Below are 14,267 nucleotides of genomic sequence, written 5' to 3'. Positions count from 1 at the left end.
AAATGCTCCCATACACTACTTCAACAATTGGGGCTGGTGAGCGGAGCTATTTAGCTACCTGGGCTGGTGAGCGGAGCTATTTAGCTACCCGAGGAGCACAATTGGCTAGAGCACTAGAACATTGGGAGAGACACGAGAGCATTGAGAGGAGGGAGCCGGCAGTTCGTGGGAACCATTTCTCACGACCTCCCACAAGTGGGTCACATATGTTGCTTCGGCAGTACGGGGTGGCGAGAGGGAACTAAGCGAGGAGCACGTGGCAAAATCAGAGCACTAGAGGAGAGCCACAGGGAGAGGCGGGTGAACGAGTGTTTACCAGCTAAAGTCAACGAAAGGCATTGGAATCTGGAATCTGGAATCTGGTTAGATGAGGAGACCTTTTGGACAAGAGTCCCTCCAGTCTCCCAGTTCGCCTGGCTTCATCAATTCAACTCCTTCCCATTTCCCTTCTCCTATCTGTTTCTCCGACGACCCCCACATAGCTTGCGTTTATCGTATCGTTTTTTTACATGGAAGAAGCTTCCTCACCCGATCCGCCCCCAGCTCAAGGTACCCATCACCACCCTCTCCATATCAGCTTTCCCAAACCGCATCTCCTGGCGTAGGATTGTTGCCCATTACGATGTCAAGTTTGAGCTTTGATTTATCCGATGCATTTGTGGTTTACGACGTTTGAAATAAGACATCAACTTAAAAGAGCTGGGCATGTACGTTGTTATCGCCCGCTCTTTCGCTTTGAACCTTATAATCGCCTTCGGGCAAGGTCAGTTGCTGCCTCCGATCTACTTCAGCTCACTCGGGTGTGTGACTAGCGGGCTCAATTATGTAAAACGATCATGGGTACAGTCCGGCAAATGCGCTGGTCTCCTGTTCGGATGACTTAAGCAATCTATGATGATGTAGCATACTATGTGGAATGATCACCGTTGGTCTAAAACTGATATCAAACAGTACATTAAAACTGAGCATTAATTTTAACACTATCTTGATGCTCAATTTTATATCTTGCACCCCAGCATAGTCTTTCTTGCAACCCGGTTGCTTGGTGAAGGTATCAGCTGCTTGCTGATTTGTAGGGGCAAAAGAAAAGATCCACCTCGTGTGATGAAACATTTGAACATTTTGTCCTTGCAGGAATCTAAGAACCTTTGCCAAAGATATATAGCCGCTGTTATCACAAAAGAAGCTGTACTTTCATTCCGTGTCATTGCCATTTCTTTAAGAAGAAGCCTTGGCCATTGACTGCCATGCTAGCTTAATTCACAGGATGGCAATGGAACAATTTGTTGCTACTTGCTACAGGGGACTGTACTGCATTTATCCAAGTGAGAACACATACAGCGAAGTAGATCTCTTTTATTCAATGAATCCAGTCTGAATCTATAAGAAACCATGAAGGTGAATATCGTCGCATTTAAATGACCTTATAATACATGGTATCCTTTAGATACCTAAAGATCTTCTTTGCTCTCCAATGCATCTCCCATGGTGGCTGCATAAATTGACTCACCTTGTGCACTATATATGCTATGTCTGGGCTCACAGTAATCAAGTAAAATATGCTGCCCACAAGCCATCTATACAAGGTCTCATCCACAAAGCTGCGATGTCATAAGCTGTTAGCTTGTCACTTCCATCCATGGGAGTTTCAAAGGTTTACATTACTCATTTTCAAAATATCTTTTAAATATTTTACCTAAGCTGCCACACTAAAATACCCAGAGAATAATATTAAGTCTCAAATTTGTCACTTCAAATGACTTGGACAGAGCAGCCGTTATATTCTAGTTTTGAGTATATCATCAACATGCAAATGCAGGTGACTTGGTGGATGCCTTCAGCGTGTGCAAAGATCAAGGTTTTACCTTCCCTTGTAACTCATATGCCACTATGACTCCAGCCTCTGGATTCAAAGTCCCTGACGAGGTCACTTGATCCCATTTCTTCCTGGTGGCCAATGGGGTGGGTGTAAGGGACAGGACAGCTTCTAGCTAATCATTTTGGGTCAAATTTTTAATATAAAGGATGCCCGTTGGCAGTATTAGGACTTCATCAAGATGGATGGAAAAGACAGCTCTTGGTAAAGAGGTGGTGAAGGCCATAGTGTTTAGCAAATGGTTGTCTCTTTGGTGCAATCGCTACTCCCGACCTGTTAGTTTAAATGTGAACCAAGGATCTCCCATGAGACCAGTGTTCGATTGCGGAGGATCCAGGATGGGACGTGAAGGAGGCCATGGCCAGAGCATCAATGCAGTTATATGAGCATGCAGCCAGGAGTGACTCAGCTTCGTTACCACCTCTGCAGCAAAATCAAGAAAGGGTGTGTCTCTTGTAACCACCACCCCACTTGGGGCCTGGCATTATTTCAAATCTTGGGATTGGTTATGTATCTTGTGTGTGGATCCTTGGGATGTCTGAGTAGAAGAGTGCATAGTGGAGGTGTGAAGCAAGAGGCCACCCTTGCATGACATAGACCCTCAGCCCTTTGTTTCCCTCCATTAAGTTGTTGTTGCTCATAAGTCTTGGAAGGCAAAAACATCATGTTTGTAGCTCCCTTACATTGCAAAGTAATTCCTTGTATGAAGTGGCGTTTCCTTCTTGTGCTTCAAATTTCCCTAATTGTTGATGTGCAGTTTCAGACAGTGGACATGTCAAGAGTTTGTTTCAACTACCCTAACCATTCAACGCTTGTGTTAAGCCCTACATCAACCAGTGAATAATGATATGATATGATTGTATTAAAGTCCGCATGAGACCCTTCTTGGAAAGGAAGATTGGAAGTTGACATCTGTGCCTTCGAGGGAAGGGGTGGATCATCGAATTTTCCAACAAAGAGGCTGAACTTTACACAATAACAGGAGTGCTGCCCCTTCCAACTGTTTCCCTTCCATCTTTCGTGGGAGCATGCTGCCTGTTGGTTGCAATCCTTCAAAGGAGGATGCTGTGAGGAACCAGGGAGAAGGGAGAGAGATACGAGGCAATCACATGATGAACAATGAGATGGGACCATGAACTTGATGTAGATTCATTGGGGGTTTGATAGCAAGTACAGACATCACTAATGCTATCACATAAAAGAATATCTATGACATCACCAAAGTAGGCCAAAGGACACTTGACATTTCAAACTCACACAAGACAAACCACAACCATGTTCACACTAGAACCATGTTCACACCACCTAAGCTCCGAAATGCTCTAACACCCCCCCTCGGAGCGATGGTGGTGAGACCATCGGCAAGAAGTAACCGATCTCCAACTCTACCGCAATACTGTAGAGAGTGGGCCTATATTGTCAACGCCTCCCATGTTAGAGTAATCCCCTCAATCAGCTTGCGACCAGCAGCGGAGACCATCACTTAGTCACCCCCCCTTTCTCTGATATGGGTGCAAGTGGACATCTCAATGGCTAAGGCTCACAAAAAAACAAAATACAATCATTTTAGAGGGACTACTCAAGGCAGAGTACCTCTTAAGAACGCACAAGGACACTTTTATTGCATTCATTTTGGGGAGCAACCCGGGCAAAGTACCCTACACGCAAAGATTGAACTAGAAACAAAAGGGGTCCTCAAAAGACTCGGTGTCTTCAGCAATGCCTACAAAGATCTCGCCTGGAGGGTCTTCAGGTAGAGTTTCCTCCTCTGCGGCAACCAAGTGTGCATGATATTGTGCTTGCTCTTTCTTTTCTTCTGGTAACAGAATGCTTTTTTATGCCCAAACCGCTTACAATAGCGGCACTGTATCTTCTTGCTTCCCTTCCAAGTGGGATTGGATGCAAGACCAAGTTCGATGTCTGGAGGTTTGTCCTCATCCAGTTTCCTTCTATCTTTCTCCAAAAGAAGAGCCACCATATCCTCAAAAGTAGTGGATGCAACGTAAAGAACTTCAAGCGAAGATTGAAATTGAGGAACATCTTATGCTTTTAATAAGTATAGCCATTTTATCTTCGTCATTAGGCTCAGATTTAAGACTAGCACGTTGACTGATGAGAGAATTCATTGAAGCAAGATGATCACTAAGCTTGTCAGTATCTTGCATATTGAGCTCATAAAATTTAAGTTTCAAGAATACCTTAGAGTGGGTAACTTTGTTGCCAAAGATACTTTCAAGCTTCATCCAGATCTGATTAGGAGTGGATAATAAGTCAACATGATGGATTAAAGAATCCGCAAGACTAAGGCCAATAATGGAAATGGCTCGTTGACACCTTTGCTTGTACTTCTGGATCTCGTTTTTTTCTTTGTTTTCCATGTGGGAACCAGTTCCTGAAAATCTCTTGGATGTAGGCACAACAAATGCAAGAGTAGACGAAAGAGCCATTGTGCTCAGGAAATGTCGCCTAGCACGCAAAACTACGTCAAGATTATCGAGTTCAGCTCCTGAAAGATGAAGAATGGACCCATCCAAGGTAGTTAAAGAATGGGAGTCGCCAAGAACAGTACGTGGAGTACGAAGCTTCTTGGGATTCTGTAACTTCAATCGGAGGTTCGTAAAGGAATACAGTCGAGTTGCAGCTCTTCTAAATGATTTACTACAAAAGGAGGAGAAGTTCGATTGGAATCATGAATGCAGTAAGGCATTTGGCGAGATGGAGATCATGATCTCGTCCCCTGTGTTGAAACTCCTAGAGTTCAGCAAGCCATTTGAATACAGATAGATCCGTCAGACTTTGCTCTGGGTGGGGTGCTCATGCAAGATGGGTGCCCGGTGGCTTATGAGTCTTGGAAATTGGATGCAGCAGAGCGTCAATGGACGGCGTATGAGAAGGAAATGCTGGCAGTGGTGGAATGTCTTTGGAAATGGAAACACTACGTGCAGGACAAGCACACCAAGGTGTTAATCGATAACATTTCGCTGAAGTACTTCCAAACTCAACCAAAACTCTTTGCAAAACAAGCACGGTGGCAAGACTTCTTGGCAGAGTTTGATATTACGATTGAGCATAAACTAGGCAAGGCAAATGCAATGCCGGATGCGTTGAGCAGTAAGGTTGAGCTAATGGCGATTAGCATTGTAAAAGGGTCTCTCATGGAAAGGATCAAGGAGCCCATGGAACGAGATGCGGAATCTCAGAAATTACTTCAGGACGTGAAGCAGGGCGTAGTCCCTTGGGGGATGGTACAATGAAGAAAATGGGTTGCTCTATGTTTATGAGAACCGCTTGTACATCCTAGATGACTTGGATCTGAAGAAAGCTCTGTTATGGGAGTGTCGTAAACTTGTAGGGCACACATGGCAAAAAAAGACACTTGAGAGGATGTGTCAGATGTTCTTCTGGCCCTGCATGCGCGAAGACGTAGTGGAGTACGTGCGTACATGCCCCACTTGCCAATTTGTTAAGGCCGACCGGACCAAAAGGGCAGGCAAGTTGCAGACCATGCCTGTCCCATGAAGACCATGGTATGTGGTGAGCATGGATTTCATCACTGCGCTCCCCAACTCTCATGGTTACACCGCAATCATGGTGGTTGTAGACTATTTCTCTAAGCAAGCCCACTTCATTCCGATCGAATCGCCCATCATTGCAAAACATGTAGCCCATCTGTACTTTACGCATATCTTCAAGTACCATGGGTTGCCACTCACGATCGTCTCCGACCGGGATCCTAGGTTTCTAAGTGACATGTGGACACAATTGGAGACACAGTTTCAAGATATTGGAGACACACTTGCGTTTCAGCTCATCGTACCACCCTGAGTCTGATGGATAGATTGAAAAGATAAATTAAACTGTGGAGGACTTTTGCGCAACTATGTTCAAGTCGACCAAAAAGATTGGGCACTGCACTTGGACATTCTTGAGTTTCACTACAACAACACGGTGCATTGGAGCACGGGCTTCACGCCATTCGATTTGGCAACAGGTAAAGAAGTCATCACGCCAGTGGCTCTTGCTTCGGGGGTTCCAAAGGTGGATGATCCTGATGCAGAGGAGTTCTTGAATCGATGGCAAGAACGGTTGAAAATTGCAAAGGAAAGCTTGCAAAAGAGTAAACTAGTCATGAAGAAATACCATGATAAAAAGCACAAGCACGTGGAGTTCTTCGCTGGCGACTTAGTACTTGTGAGCTCTCACAACATTAAGCTGCCACAGAACATGACCCCAAAATTCAATGATCGGTTCTATGGACCGTATGAAGTCTTGTATACAGTTGTTGCGTTGTTTCTATACAGATAATAATTTTGGTAGGAAAGTCCTCCCGTCATTCTCCAGCACTGTAAGCCCGCCATATGAGCCGGAGGCAATTTTGAAATACCGAATGTGATGAGGTACAGTAGAAAGTGAGTATAGTCCAGTAAAACTTCACAACCCAGATCCCGGTTCGTCAGCAACAAATCGTAACAGAATCATCTTCAAGAACTGTTGTAATGGGCGAATTTTCAAAAGATGATCACGCTGGTCTCGAATATCCCAGCCTTCTGAGAGCACTTTTAGCAGCGATGAAACCCAAAGAATTCTCCATGTTTCTCTCAACAAGGAGCGGTAAAGAAATAAGAGCAATCAAGGCTGCTTCTGAAATCTGCATGCATGAGGAACAGTGAAGCAATACAGGCTATAGGTCACGAGCAATGGTCCAGCATCATGAAGATGAAGAATAGAAGCACGAGCTGAACAAGGAGATGCTCTGATACCACATGAAGGAACCAGGGAGAATGAAGAGAGATACGAGGCAATCACATGATGAACAATGAGATGGGACCATGAACTTGATGTAGATTCATTGGGGGTTTGATAGCAAGTACAAGGCCTCATTATATAGACTCATGAGGACACAGACTGACATCACTGATGATATCACAGAAGAGAATATCTATGACATCACCAAAATCTAATCTAGACTCTTGACTAGGCCAATAGACACTTGACCTTTCAAACTCACACAAGACAAACCACAACAGTTTTCACACTAGAACCGTGTGCACACTACCTAAGCTCCAAAATGCTCCAACATGCTGCCCACCGGTTTCAGCAGCTATGCAATCCTTCCTTCAGTTGATAGTCCAACAATTTGAATCCTTTCACACATGCTCTTCCTCAATTTCCTTTTCCAGAAAATAGGGTAAAGGGAACTTTTCTTGGTCTCATTCTTTGAGAAAAATGCTGCCTTTTTAAGGGGTCATACATGTGACCACATCCTATTGTTTCTTACACGATTGCCGTTTCAATTTCGGTGTACAACTTGGAATGGGGTCTCGCTACATTTTTGCAACTTTGCCAAATTTTTGTTTACCTCTTCTGCCATACTTAGCCTCATTTTATAATACAAGTCTTTACTTACCTTGTGGCACATGCATTGCTCTTGGCGTGTCTAGTTTGGGCATCTTTACCATTCTGTCTGTCAGCAGCTCACTATTCTTGACGCATCTTTGGATTGCCACAACTGCCTTCCGGTTTCTCTTGACCATTTTTGGCTTTTGCTCATGTGTGTCTACTGACAACGCTTATGGTGGAAATTGATCATCATTGGCACATATTTCTTGAGTCTGTCACGCATATAATCATCTCCTTTGGCTCAGAATAATGTTCTGCAGTCAAAGTTTAAAACTGGCATTGGAGGTGGCAGAGTAAAGGAGACTATTTCTCTTTTAAAATTTCTCGCATTGTTTTTGCTCAACAGTCCACCATTGATACTCATTAATCCAATGGGTCTGATTTTATCTTTGGTTGCTTTGCAATGTTACTTGCATGTCATCTATGTTTGCTACTGATTTCATTTTCCTGCTTTCTGCTGCTCTTCTTTTTTGGTTCATTGTTTTGGCCCTTAATTACTTTTTTGTTATTGTGGTTGATATGTTGGATTCGCCAGTTGCCCTGGTGGATCTGAATCTTTTCTTTCTTGTGCGGCTTCCCTTTTAGTTACTCCTGATATATGGTTCTTCTGTATTAATAGTACATGCAAATTTCACTTTGTAAAGTTATTGTCCAAGTGCTTGCTGATATTATGCTATATTGTTTCTAATTTTGTCGCTGTGCATTGCCCTATCAGCCTCCTTTTCTAAGTTTGTTTGCTTAGAACTGCTTGTTTGGGATGTTCGAAAACAAACCTACACTTGTCTATAGCAGATCAAAGCTAAAACAGCAAGGCTAGCTGGTCCTCGGGGTAGATAAAAGAGAGTTCTCGCAATTGGGCATCGTTCTTTCTCTCTGTTATCCTCGTTTCTTCCCAAGTCCCTGGGTGTAAGCTAATGCAAATTGCTCCTACCTACCTAACGTGAAATATCATTTGCTTTTGGTAGATAAATCAATGTCCTTGGCAATTACCAACTGAGAACACAACATAGCTAGTGTGGAGGATGTGCTAGGATACTGCATCCACTTTATTTCAATTCAACACATGTGCATGCACAAGAAGATAAACTACCACATGCCTCTTGGGAGGCTTCCGTATCTGCTAACTACGTTCATAGCCTTCACTGCTGCTCTTGACCTGGATTGTGATCTGCACACAGGAATGCCTAAACTGTTGATGGATGAACTGCTTAATGCCCCCCCCAAGAGGACCCTTTTATAGGCCCAACAAGCCCCCAATGTGGCCAACCATACTGCTGCTGCAGCTGACCAGACCATAAATACTGGGCCGCGGCCAGTCTGTGTGCCAGCGGACCAGAACAGGGTTGACTGGCCTTCCTTCAAAACCCCTCCACAGACTGCTGACTGCAGTCTGTGGGACTGCCGACCAGGGTTGCACCAGGATGGGGCTTCCTCAGATGGGTCCCATATCATGCATTCTCTTTCTCCTGTCCTATAAGGTTGACCATTACCTTTGATTGCACAATGCCATTGTGTCATTCTTGTCAAAGCTCAAGCTATTCCTTTGACCCTCCCTTATTTCCACATCCAAAAACCATTGTAATGACCCAGATATATTTCATATTTGAAGTCTATTGGAGCAGTTATGCACAAGTACTTGTCTATACGTTTGATCTCAGTTTTTCTTTCAACTTTTGAATAAGTATTTCTGATTTACTGTTAAATTTATTCTACATACATAGTTTGATATGCCTTTTTGGTTCGTGGGTTGAATAGCGTAAATCAACTCACGCCGTTGCACCCAGACCTACGCTGTAGGCTGGTCAGTTATTGAGATATAATTGTGCTACAGCCTCTGTAGGTGGGGTGAGTTGATTAGATAAAAGGAATGCCCTTAAGATAATCATTTCCCTCACTGAATTACCATATGTTTGTTTTGCAAGTCCTAAAGTTTTACTAATTATGGTAGGAGCAAGGTGACACAATGATTGAGGGGTATCAAAACGATGGCAGAATGGGAAATTTGGAAGAGGTTGGGTATTTGATAGAGCTGTTCTAGGTATATATGTATGTGATTATGATTTTTGTCCACCCATCTCTTATACTTGACATCAACTAATGATAAGTGGATTACAGAGGGGGTGTCACAAGCTCACGCTCTTAGTTCTCAGTTGAGAACTAGGCATGGAAGTCTTACGATAACTGCACTAGCTGGACTTAGCAATATGTGTGGAGCTTTTGTAACAAACCCTGTCAATGTTGTCAAAGTTCGAATGCAACTGGATGGTGCTCTATCTTCAAGTCGAGTGAGTTTTTTCTGTGAACTTGTTTTCAATGAACTATGCTCCTTTTCTCTTCATATCAATACAAAACTTACATATGGGGATACTTTGCTTTCCATAATCCAGGACATTTCAGAACAAATGTTTGTCATTAGCCGTTTATCTGTTGAAAACAGGAATAATATGCATGTCGTTTTTAGAAGAAGTCTCCTGTCTTAAAATTTCCATATTTATTGTTCTCAAAATGTCATTTTTATTTTTTAATAATATATGAGTATTTGCTTTTATTTTGTGTTTATGGAGATATGTAGGAGCGGTTATATGGCAGTCTTCTCTCAGGTATTCTGCGAATTGGTAGAAATGAGGGCTTGACTGGTCTGTGGAGAGGTACCGGGGCAGCATTGCTGAGAGAAGCATCTTATTCTAGTATCCGCATGGGAGCTTATGAACCCTTGAAAGTGGTAAGGAAATTTATGTATTTGAACATTGCATGTATGTTTGATATTGTTTTTGTCAAATGAATCCTGAGATGTTCAGAAAGCAATCCACAAACATTTGTATATGGTTTTGTTTGGTACAGGAGAACATTTCAATATTTAGACTGAATGAATCATATATTATAGGTAGTAGTTTATCTTTTGCTTTAGAACAGACCCCTCTTTTCATTGAAGGATTATAGATTGCTTGACAGGTATTGCTTTTATTTAACTTTCAAAAAATAAGGAGCTTCCTCTACTTTGTCCTCTACTTTGTTGTAGACACAAAAGATTCTCATACTTTATGAAAATTACCATTTGGTGGCAATGCGGCTCCAAAACTTAAAAGTCACCGGACAGAGTAGTTGTAGGTTGCATTATAGGCCTTACATGACATGATGACAGTCCTGGACGTCTTAAACTCTTCCTCTGGTGAAGCTTCTGCTTCCCTGCACACTCCCTCCCCCTGCCTTCCCACTTGCATCTTCTTTCTCTTCCCACCCTCTTCTTCTCCTTCTCCCCCTCATGCCTAATTCTCCTTCCACCTTCATCCCTTGCCTCAGCGTCAACCCCTGATTTCTTCCCGCCGTTCAGCCCTCTCCCCTCCCATGCTGGCTTGCGAGCTATTTGCGCCCCTCCAGCCCCTTGTTCTGCCATAGACTGCCCCTTTGGGTCTGCCTTGCTTTTGCCACTGCTGCCTGGAGGCCGACTTCCAGCCGCCTGGCATCTTGCACCCCTTAGGTACCTTAGGGGCTCCCTCACCGGCTGTTGGACTAGCTTGTAGGCCTGGCGAAAGCCCTCATGTCACCCCGCACAGCTAGGCTGGTTCGAAGAGATTTCAAGCAGTCTACTCCGGTCGAGCAATAAGTAGGCTGGTTATGCAGGGTCATATCAAAGCTTTATGGAGGTACCTAGAGCAAGTTTGCAAGCAGCAGATAACTGCGCAAGAGACAGCAGCAAATGGGATGCTATAGGAGTAGATCACGGCAAAAAAGGAAGGAAGAATGGACAAGAATAGTGCGCATGGATGATCCAAGGGAAAATCTGAGATGGAGATAGAGGATGGAGACGGAGACGGGGACGAAGATCTACAGACTAGATTCCCCCACCCACCACTTAGACCTGACTTTGGAAAAGACTTTGATGATGACATGGAAGAAGAAGACAGAAGTGGCAGCCTGTCACGTCCGGATCTTCGATCCCATATAAAATGGTCTGCTAATTTGACATTCGAGGACGCTTTCCCTGAACTTGCCAAAGAGAATACTTTCTCATCCGAATGCCGCCAGTCGATTCTGAAAATTGATACAGGGGCCCTTAGGCAAGACATAGCATCTTCCGTCTTGAAAGAAGCTCTAGCACCACATGACAGAAATGGACGCTCCCCGTCAGCTCTCCGAGTTGGGAGAGGGGGGGCCACGGTATCTTACGCGGCAGCACCGCAGAAAGCTAGAGGCGGATTCTTCTCCCTTCCAGCGCGAAAGGATACTACTTCTCACTTTGCCAATCCAGGACGGACAGAAGTCGAAGGCACAGAAAGACGAGACAGTTCCAACGGAGAAGGAAGTAAAGAAGGAACCATTCCTTCCAGAGGTGTTCCAAGTGCAAGCACAAATCAAAGAGACCCCCAAAGCGGGGATGACTGGGTGCATGGGGGAGAGAATGAAGGAAATGAAAAGCACCTTCAAGGCGAGAAAGAAAAGAATGACCCACAGGCCCCAGGCAACAGCTCCACACTTGCTGAAGAGAAAGAGGCTATTGTTGGTGAGAGCCAAAAATCTGCAAGATGTAAGCAAATCGCTTCCTTTATCAACGAAGATCTTCTATATGAATCTATAGATTGGCTTAGCACTCATGCTCTGATAGGATTTCTTCCAGGACCCAGACCTCCTTTAGCTTTCATTTATAGTTGGGTGAGAACAAACTGGGTAAGACAAGGCATCAGTGTTACCAATGTTAGGTTTCTGAGGAAAGGTTTTCCTATCTTCCTCTTTGAGTCTCCTAGCATGGCCTCCAAGGCTCTCAACTGTTCTATGTGGACTATTAGACACCTACCACGATATACACTTTGATCGGGATCACTCACCTTCTTACTCTGGCCGTCTGTACATTCTTCTCGCTTATATTGACTTCATACCCCTTTTAGAGGATCGTGCTGCCCTTGTCACCCGCTCACTACACGAGGCTGCCATTCACACTTTCCTCCACACCACCCGCTCCACCCGCCCACCACCCCTTGGGACTGTACCCTGTAATAGTTGGTACGATGATGAGTGTAAGGCTTTACGCCGTCAGCTCAGATTCGAAACAAAAAACAATCTTTCGAGCGCACCAGATACGCTACGCGACTACCGTAGACTGGTACGGAGGAAGAAACTGGACTTTGTTCATCCAAATGAGGAGGAGCTACTGAACATTTTGTTTAGTGACAACTCTAAAGACTTCTGTCGGAGATTTCTAGAAGGACGGGCCCCTCCGCCACTCACTAACACTCAGATCTGGTTTGAGATTATGCACGGACACTTTATGACATTCCAAATCAGCCCTTGCTTTCTTTTTACTTAGAGAAGTGGAAGCAGAACTTCAATCTTGATCTACCTAGGTCCACCGTTAGCCCTGTGTGGGTTGAGCTCCCAGATTTGCCCCTCGCTCTGCAACCAAATTGCCTCTCTTTGTAGTGGGTTGGGAGAGACAGTTGGAGTTGAGAAAGAAAACTTTATTAATCCTAGAGCTAATCCTCAGGTTTGTATCAAAATGGGACATTGTTGAGGATCTGCCCAGCACCTTGGTAATGGTGAATAGGAATGGTAGTGTGTACAGAGAGAAGCCCCTTCCCATGGAATCCTAGGGGTTGAACTGGATGCACTGAACAGATGGATTATGCTCAAATGCTCTCTACAGGGTTAGTCTTTCATTGTGGTTTCTTTATATGCCCCTAACAGTATACATGACAGAATGGTTAGTTGGGAATCACTACTGCTTGCAAGAAATAAATGTTTTGTGGTGGGAGAACAAAACATGGTGGAAAACTCCACTGACAGATGGATATGTAAAGGAATAGTAATTAGAGGCAAGGAACTGATTCTTTGGGAGGATATGAAGAAAAGAACTAAGCCTTGTGGACATGGGGATGAAAGGTACTTTTACTTGGTCCAATAGCGAAGTTAGAGCCAACAGAAGAGAGGCTAGATTGGATAGGATCTATGCTTCTCAAGAACTAGTAAGGCAGACTAGCTCTCTTCAGACTCAGGTCTTCTCCTCTCTTTTTCTCTCTGATCACAAGCCAATCCTTCTCAAATGTGATTTTTGCCCAGGACAAAAAACCACCTCATGAGTCATGGTTTAAGGCTGATCCTAAATTCTTTGACCTTAAAAGTGTCCAAGAAGGAGTTAAAGCAATTTGGCTGATGTCCTTCACATTGATTCTATCTCAGTCAGTGACTCCTGGTGTATAGAAGGGCTAAGAGAATGGACAGCATTCAGGACATGATTGTTTCCTTGGAGAACTTAGCCAGACAGGGGGATCCACAGGCCCAGGCTGGACTTGGTTTTGAAACGAAATGAACTTAGAATTCAAGAATAGATTCTTATTCCCTTCTTAGAAAAGCTGACAACTCTCTTGCTTTATCTATTGAGGAGAATATTGATCTCATTCATCTCCACTTTCAGAACCTACTATCGTCCACTATACAAGTAGATATTGAAGTTACCAAGGCTAGGGAACTATGTAAGGATACTAGAAAGAGCACTGTGCTTAGCTTTGATAACAAGTACCTGGAAAAATCTATATCTATTGATGAACTCTTTGAGGCTGTCAAGGTGATGGCAAATGGCAAAACACCAAGAGAGGATGGACTACCAATTGAATTCTACAAAAAATTTTGGCCCACTATTGGTCCTTATCTCCTACTGTTATGGCAAGAGAGTGTCGATAATGGGAAGCTGCCTACTCATATTAATGGGGGTGTTATCAAGCTTATTCCTAAGGAAGGGCATAAGGAAGAGCTAAGAAAGTGGAGGCCACTCACTATGCTTAACTGTAGCTATAAAATTTTTGCTAAAGCATTGGCTTTGAGAGTAAAGAATAGAATGGCCAAGTGGATACTTCCAGAACAGAAAGACTTCATAAAGGGAAGACATCTTAAAGTCATTATCAATATCTGGGAGGGATGCGAGTATGCCAGAGAAACAAAGCAGGACATGTTTTCTGAAGGTTGACTTTGATAAAGCATATGACAGACTTGAATGGAACTT

The 14,267-nt window shown here is 43.8% G+C and overlaps 1 protein-coding gene across 1 annotated transcript in view; it reads left to right on the top strand.

The window, feature by feature from the left end:
- Positions 1 to 413: 413 nt before the first annotated feature.
- Positions 414 to 14,267, top strand: part of LOC147895934 (uncharacterized) — a 30,081-nt gene continuing 16,227 nt past the window's right edge. The window contains exons 1-3 of the mRNA XM_087383006.1: positions 414 to 549; positions 9,392 to 9,561; positions 9,849 to 9,998. Coding sequence (XP_087239132.1) covers positions 510 to 549; positions 9,392 to 9,561; positions 9,849 to 9,998 — 360 coding nt within the window. The 5' untranslated portion in view covers positions 414 to 509. The remainder of the gene's footprint in view (positions 550 to 9,391; positions 9,562 to 9,848; positions 9,999 to 14,267) is intronic.

Source organism: Dipteris shenzhenensis, chromosome 12 (assembly GCF_047967505.1).
Source record: "Dipteris shenzhenensis isolate YYH24624 ecotype China chromosome 12, Dip_SZ_1.0, whole genome shotgun sequence".
Taxonomy (NCBI): domain Eukaryota; kingdom Viridiplantae; phylum Streptophyta; class Polypodiopsida; order Gleicheniales; family Dipteridaceae; genus Dipteris; species Dipteris shenzhenensis.
The sequence above is the reverse complement of the archived record's forward strand: the minus strand, read 5'-3'. Positions and strand labels throughout refer to the sequence as shown.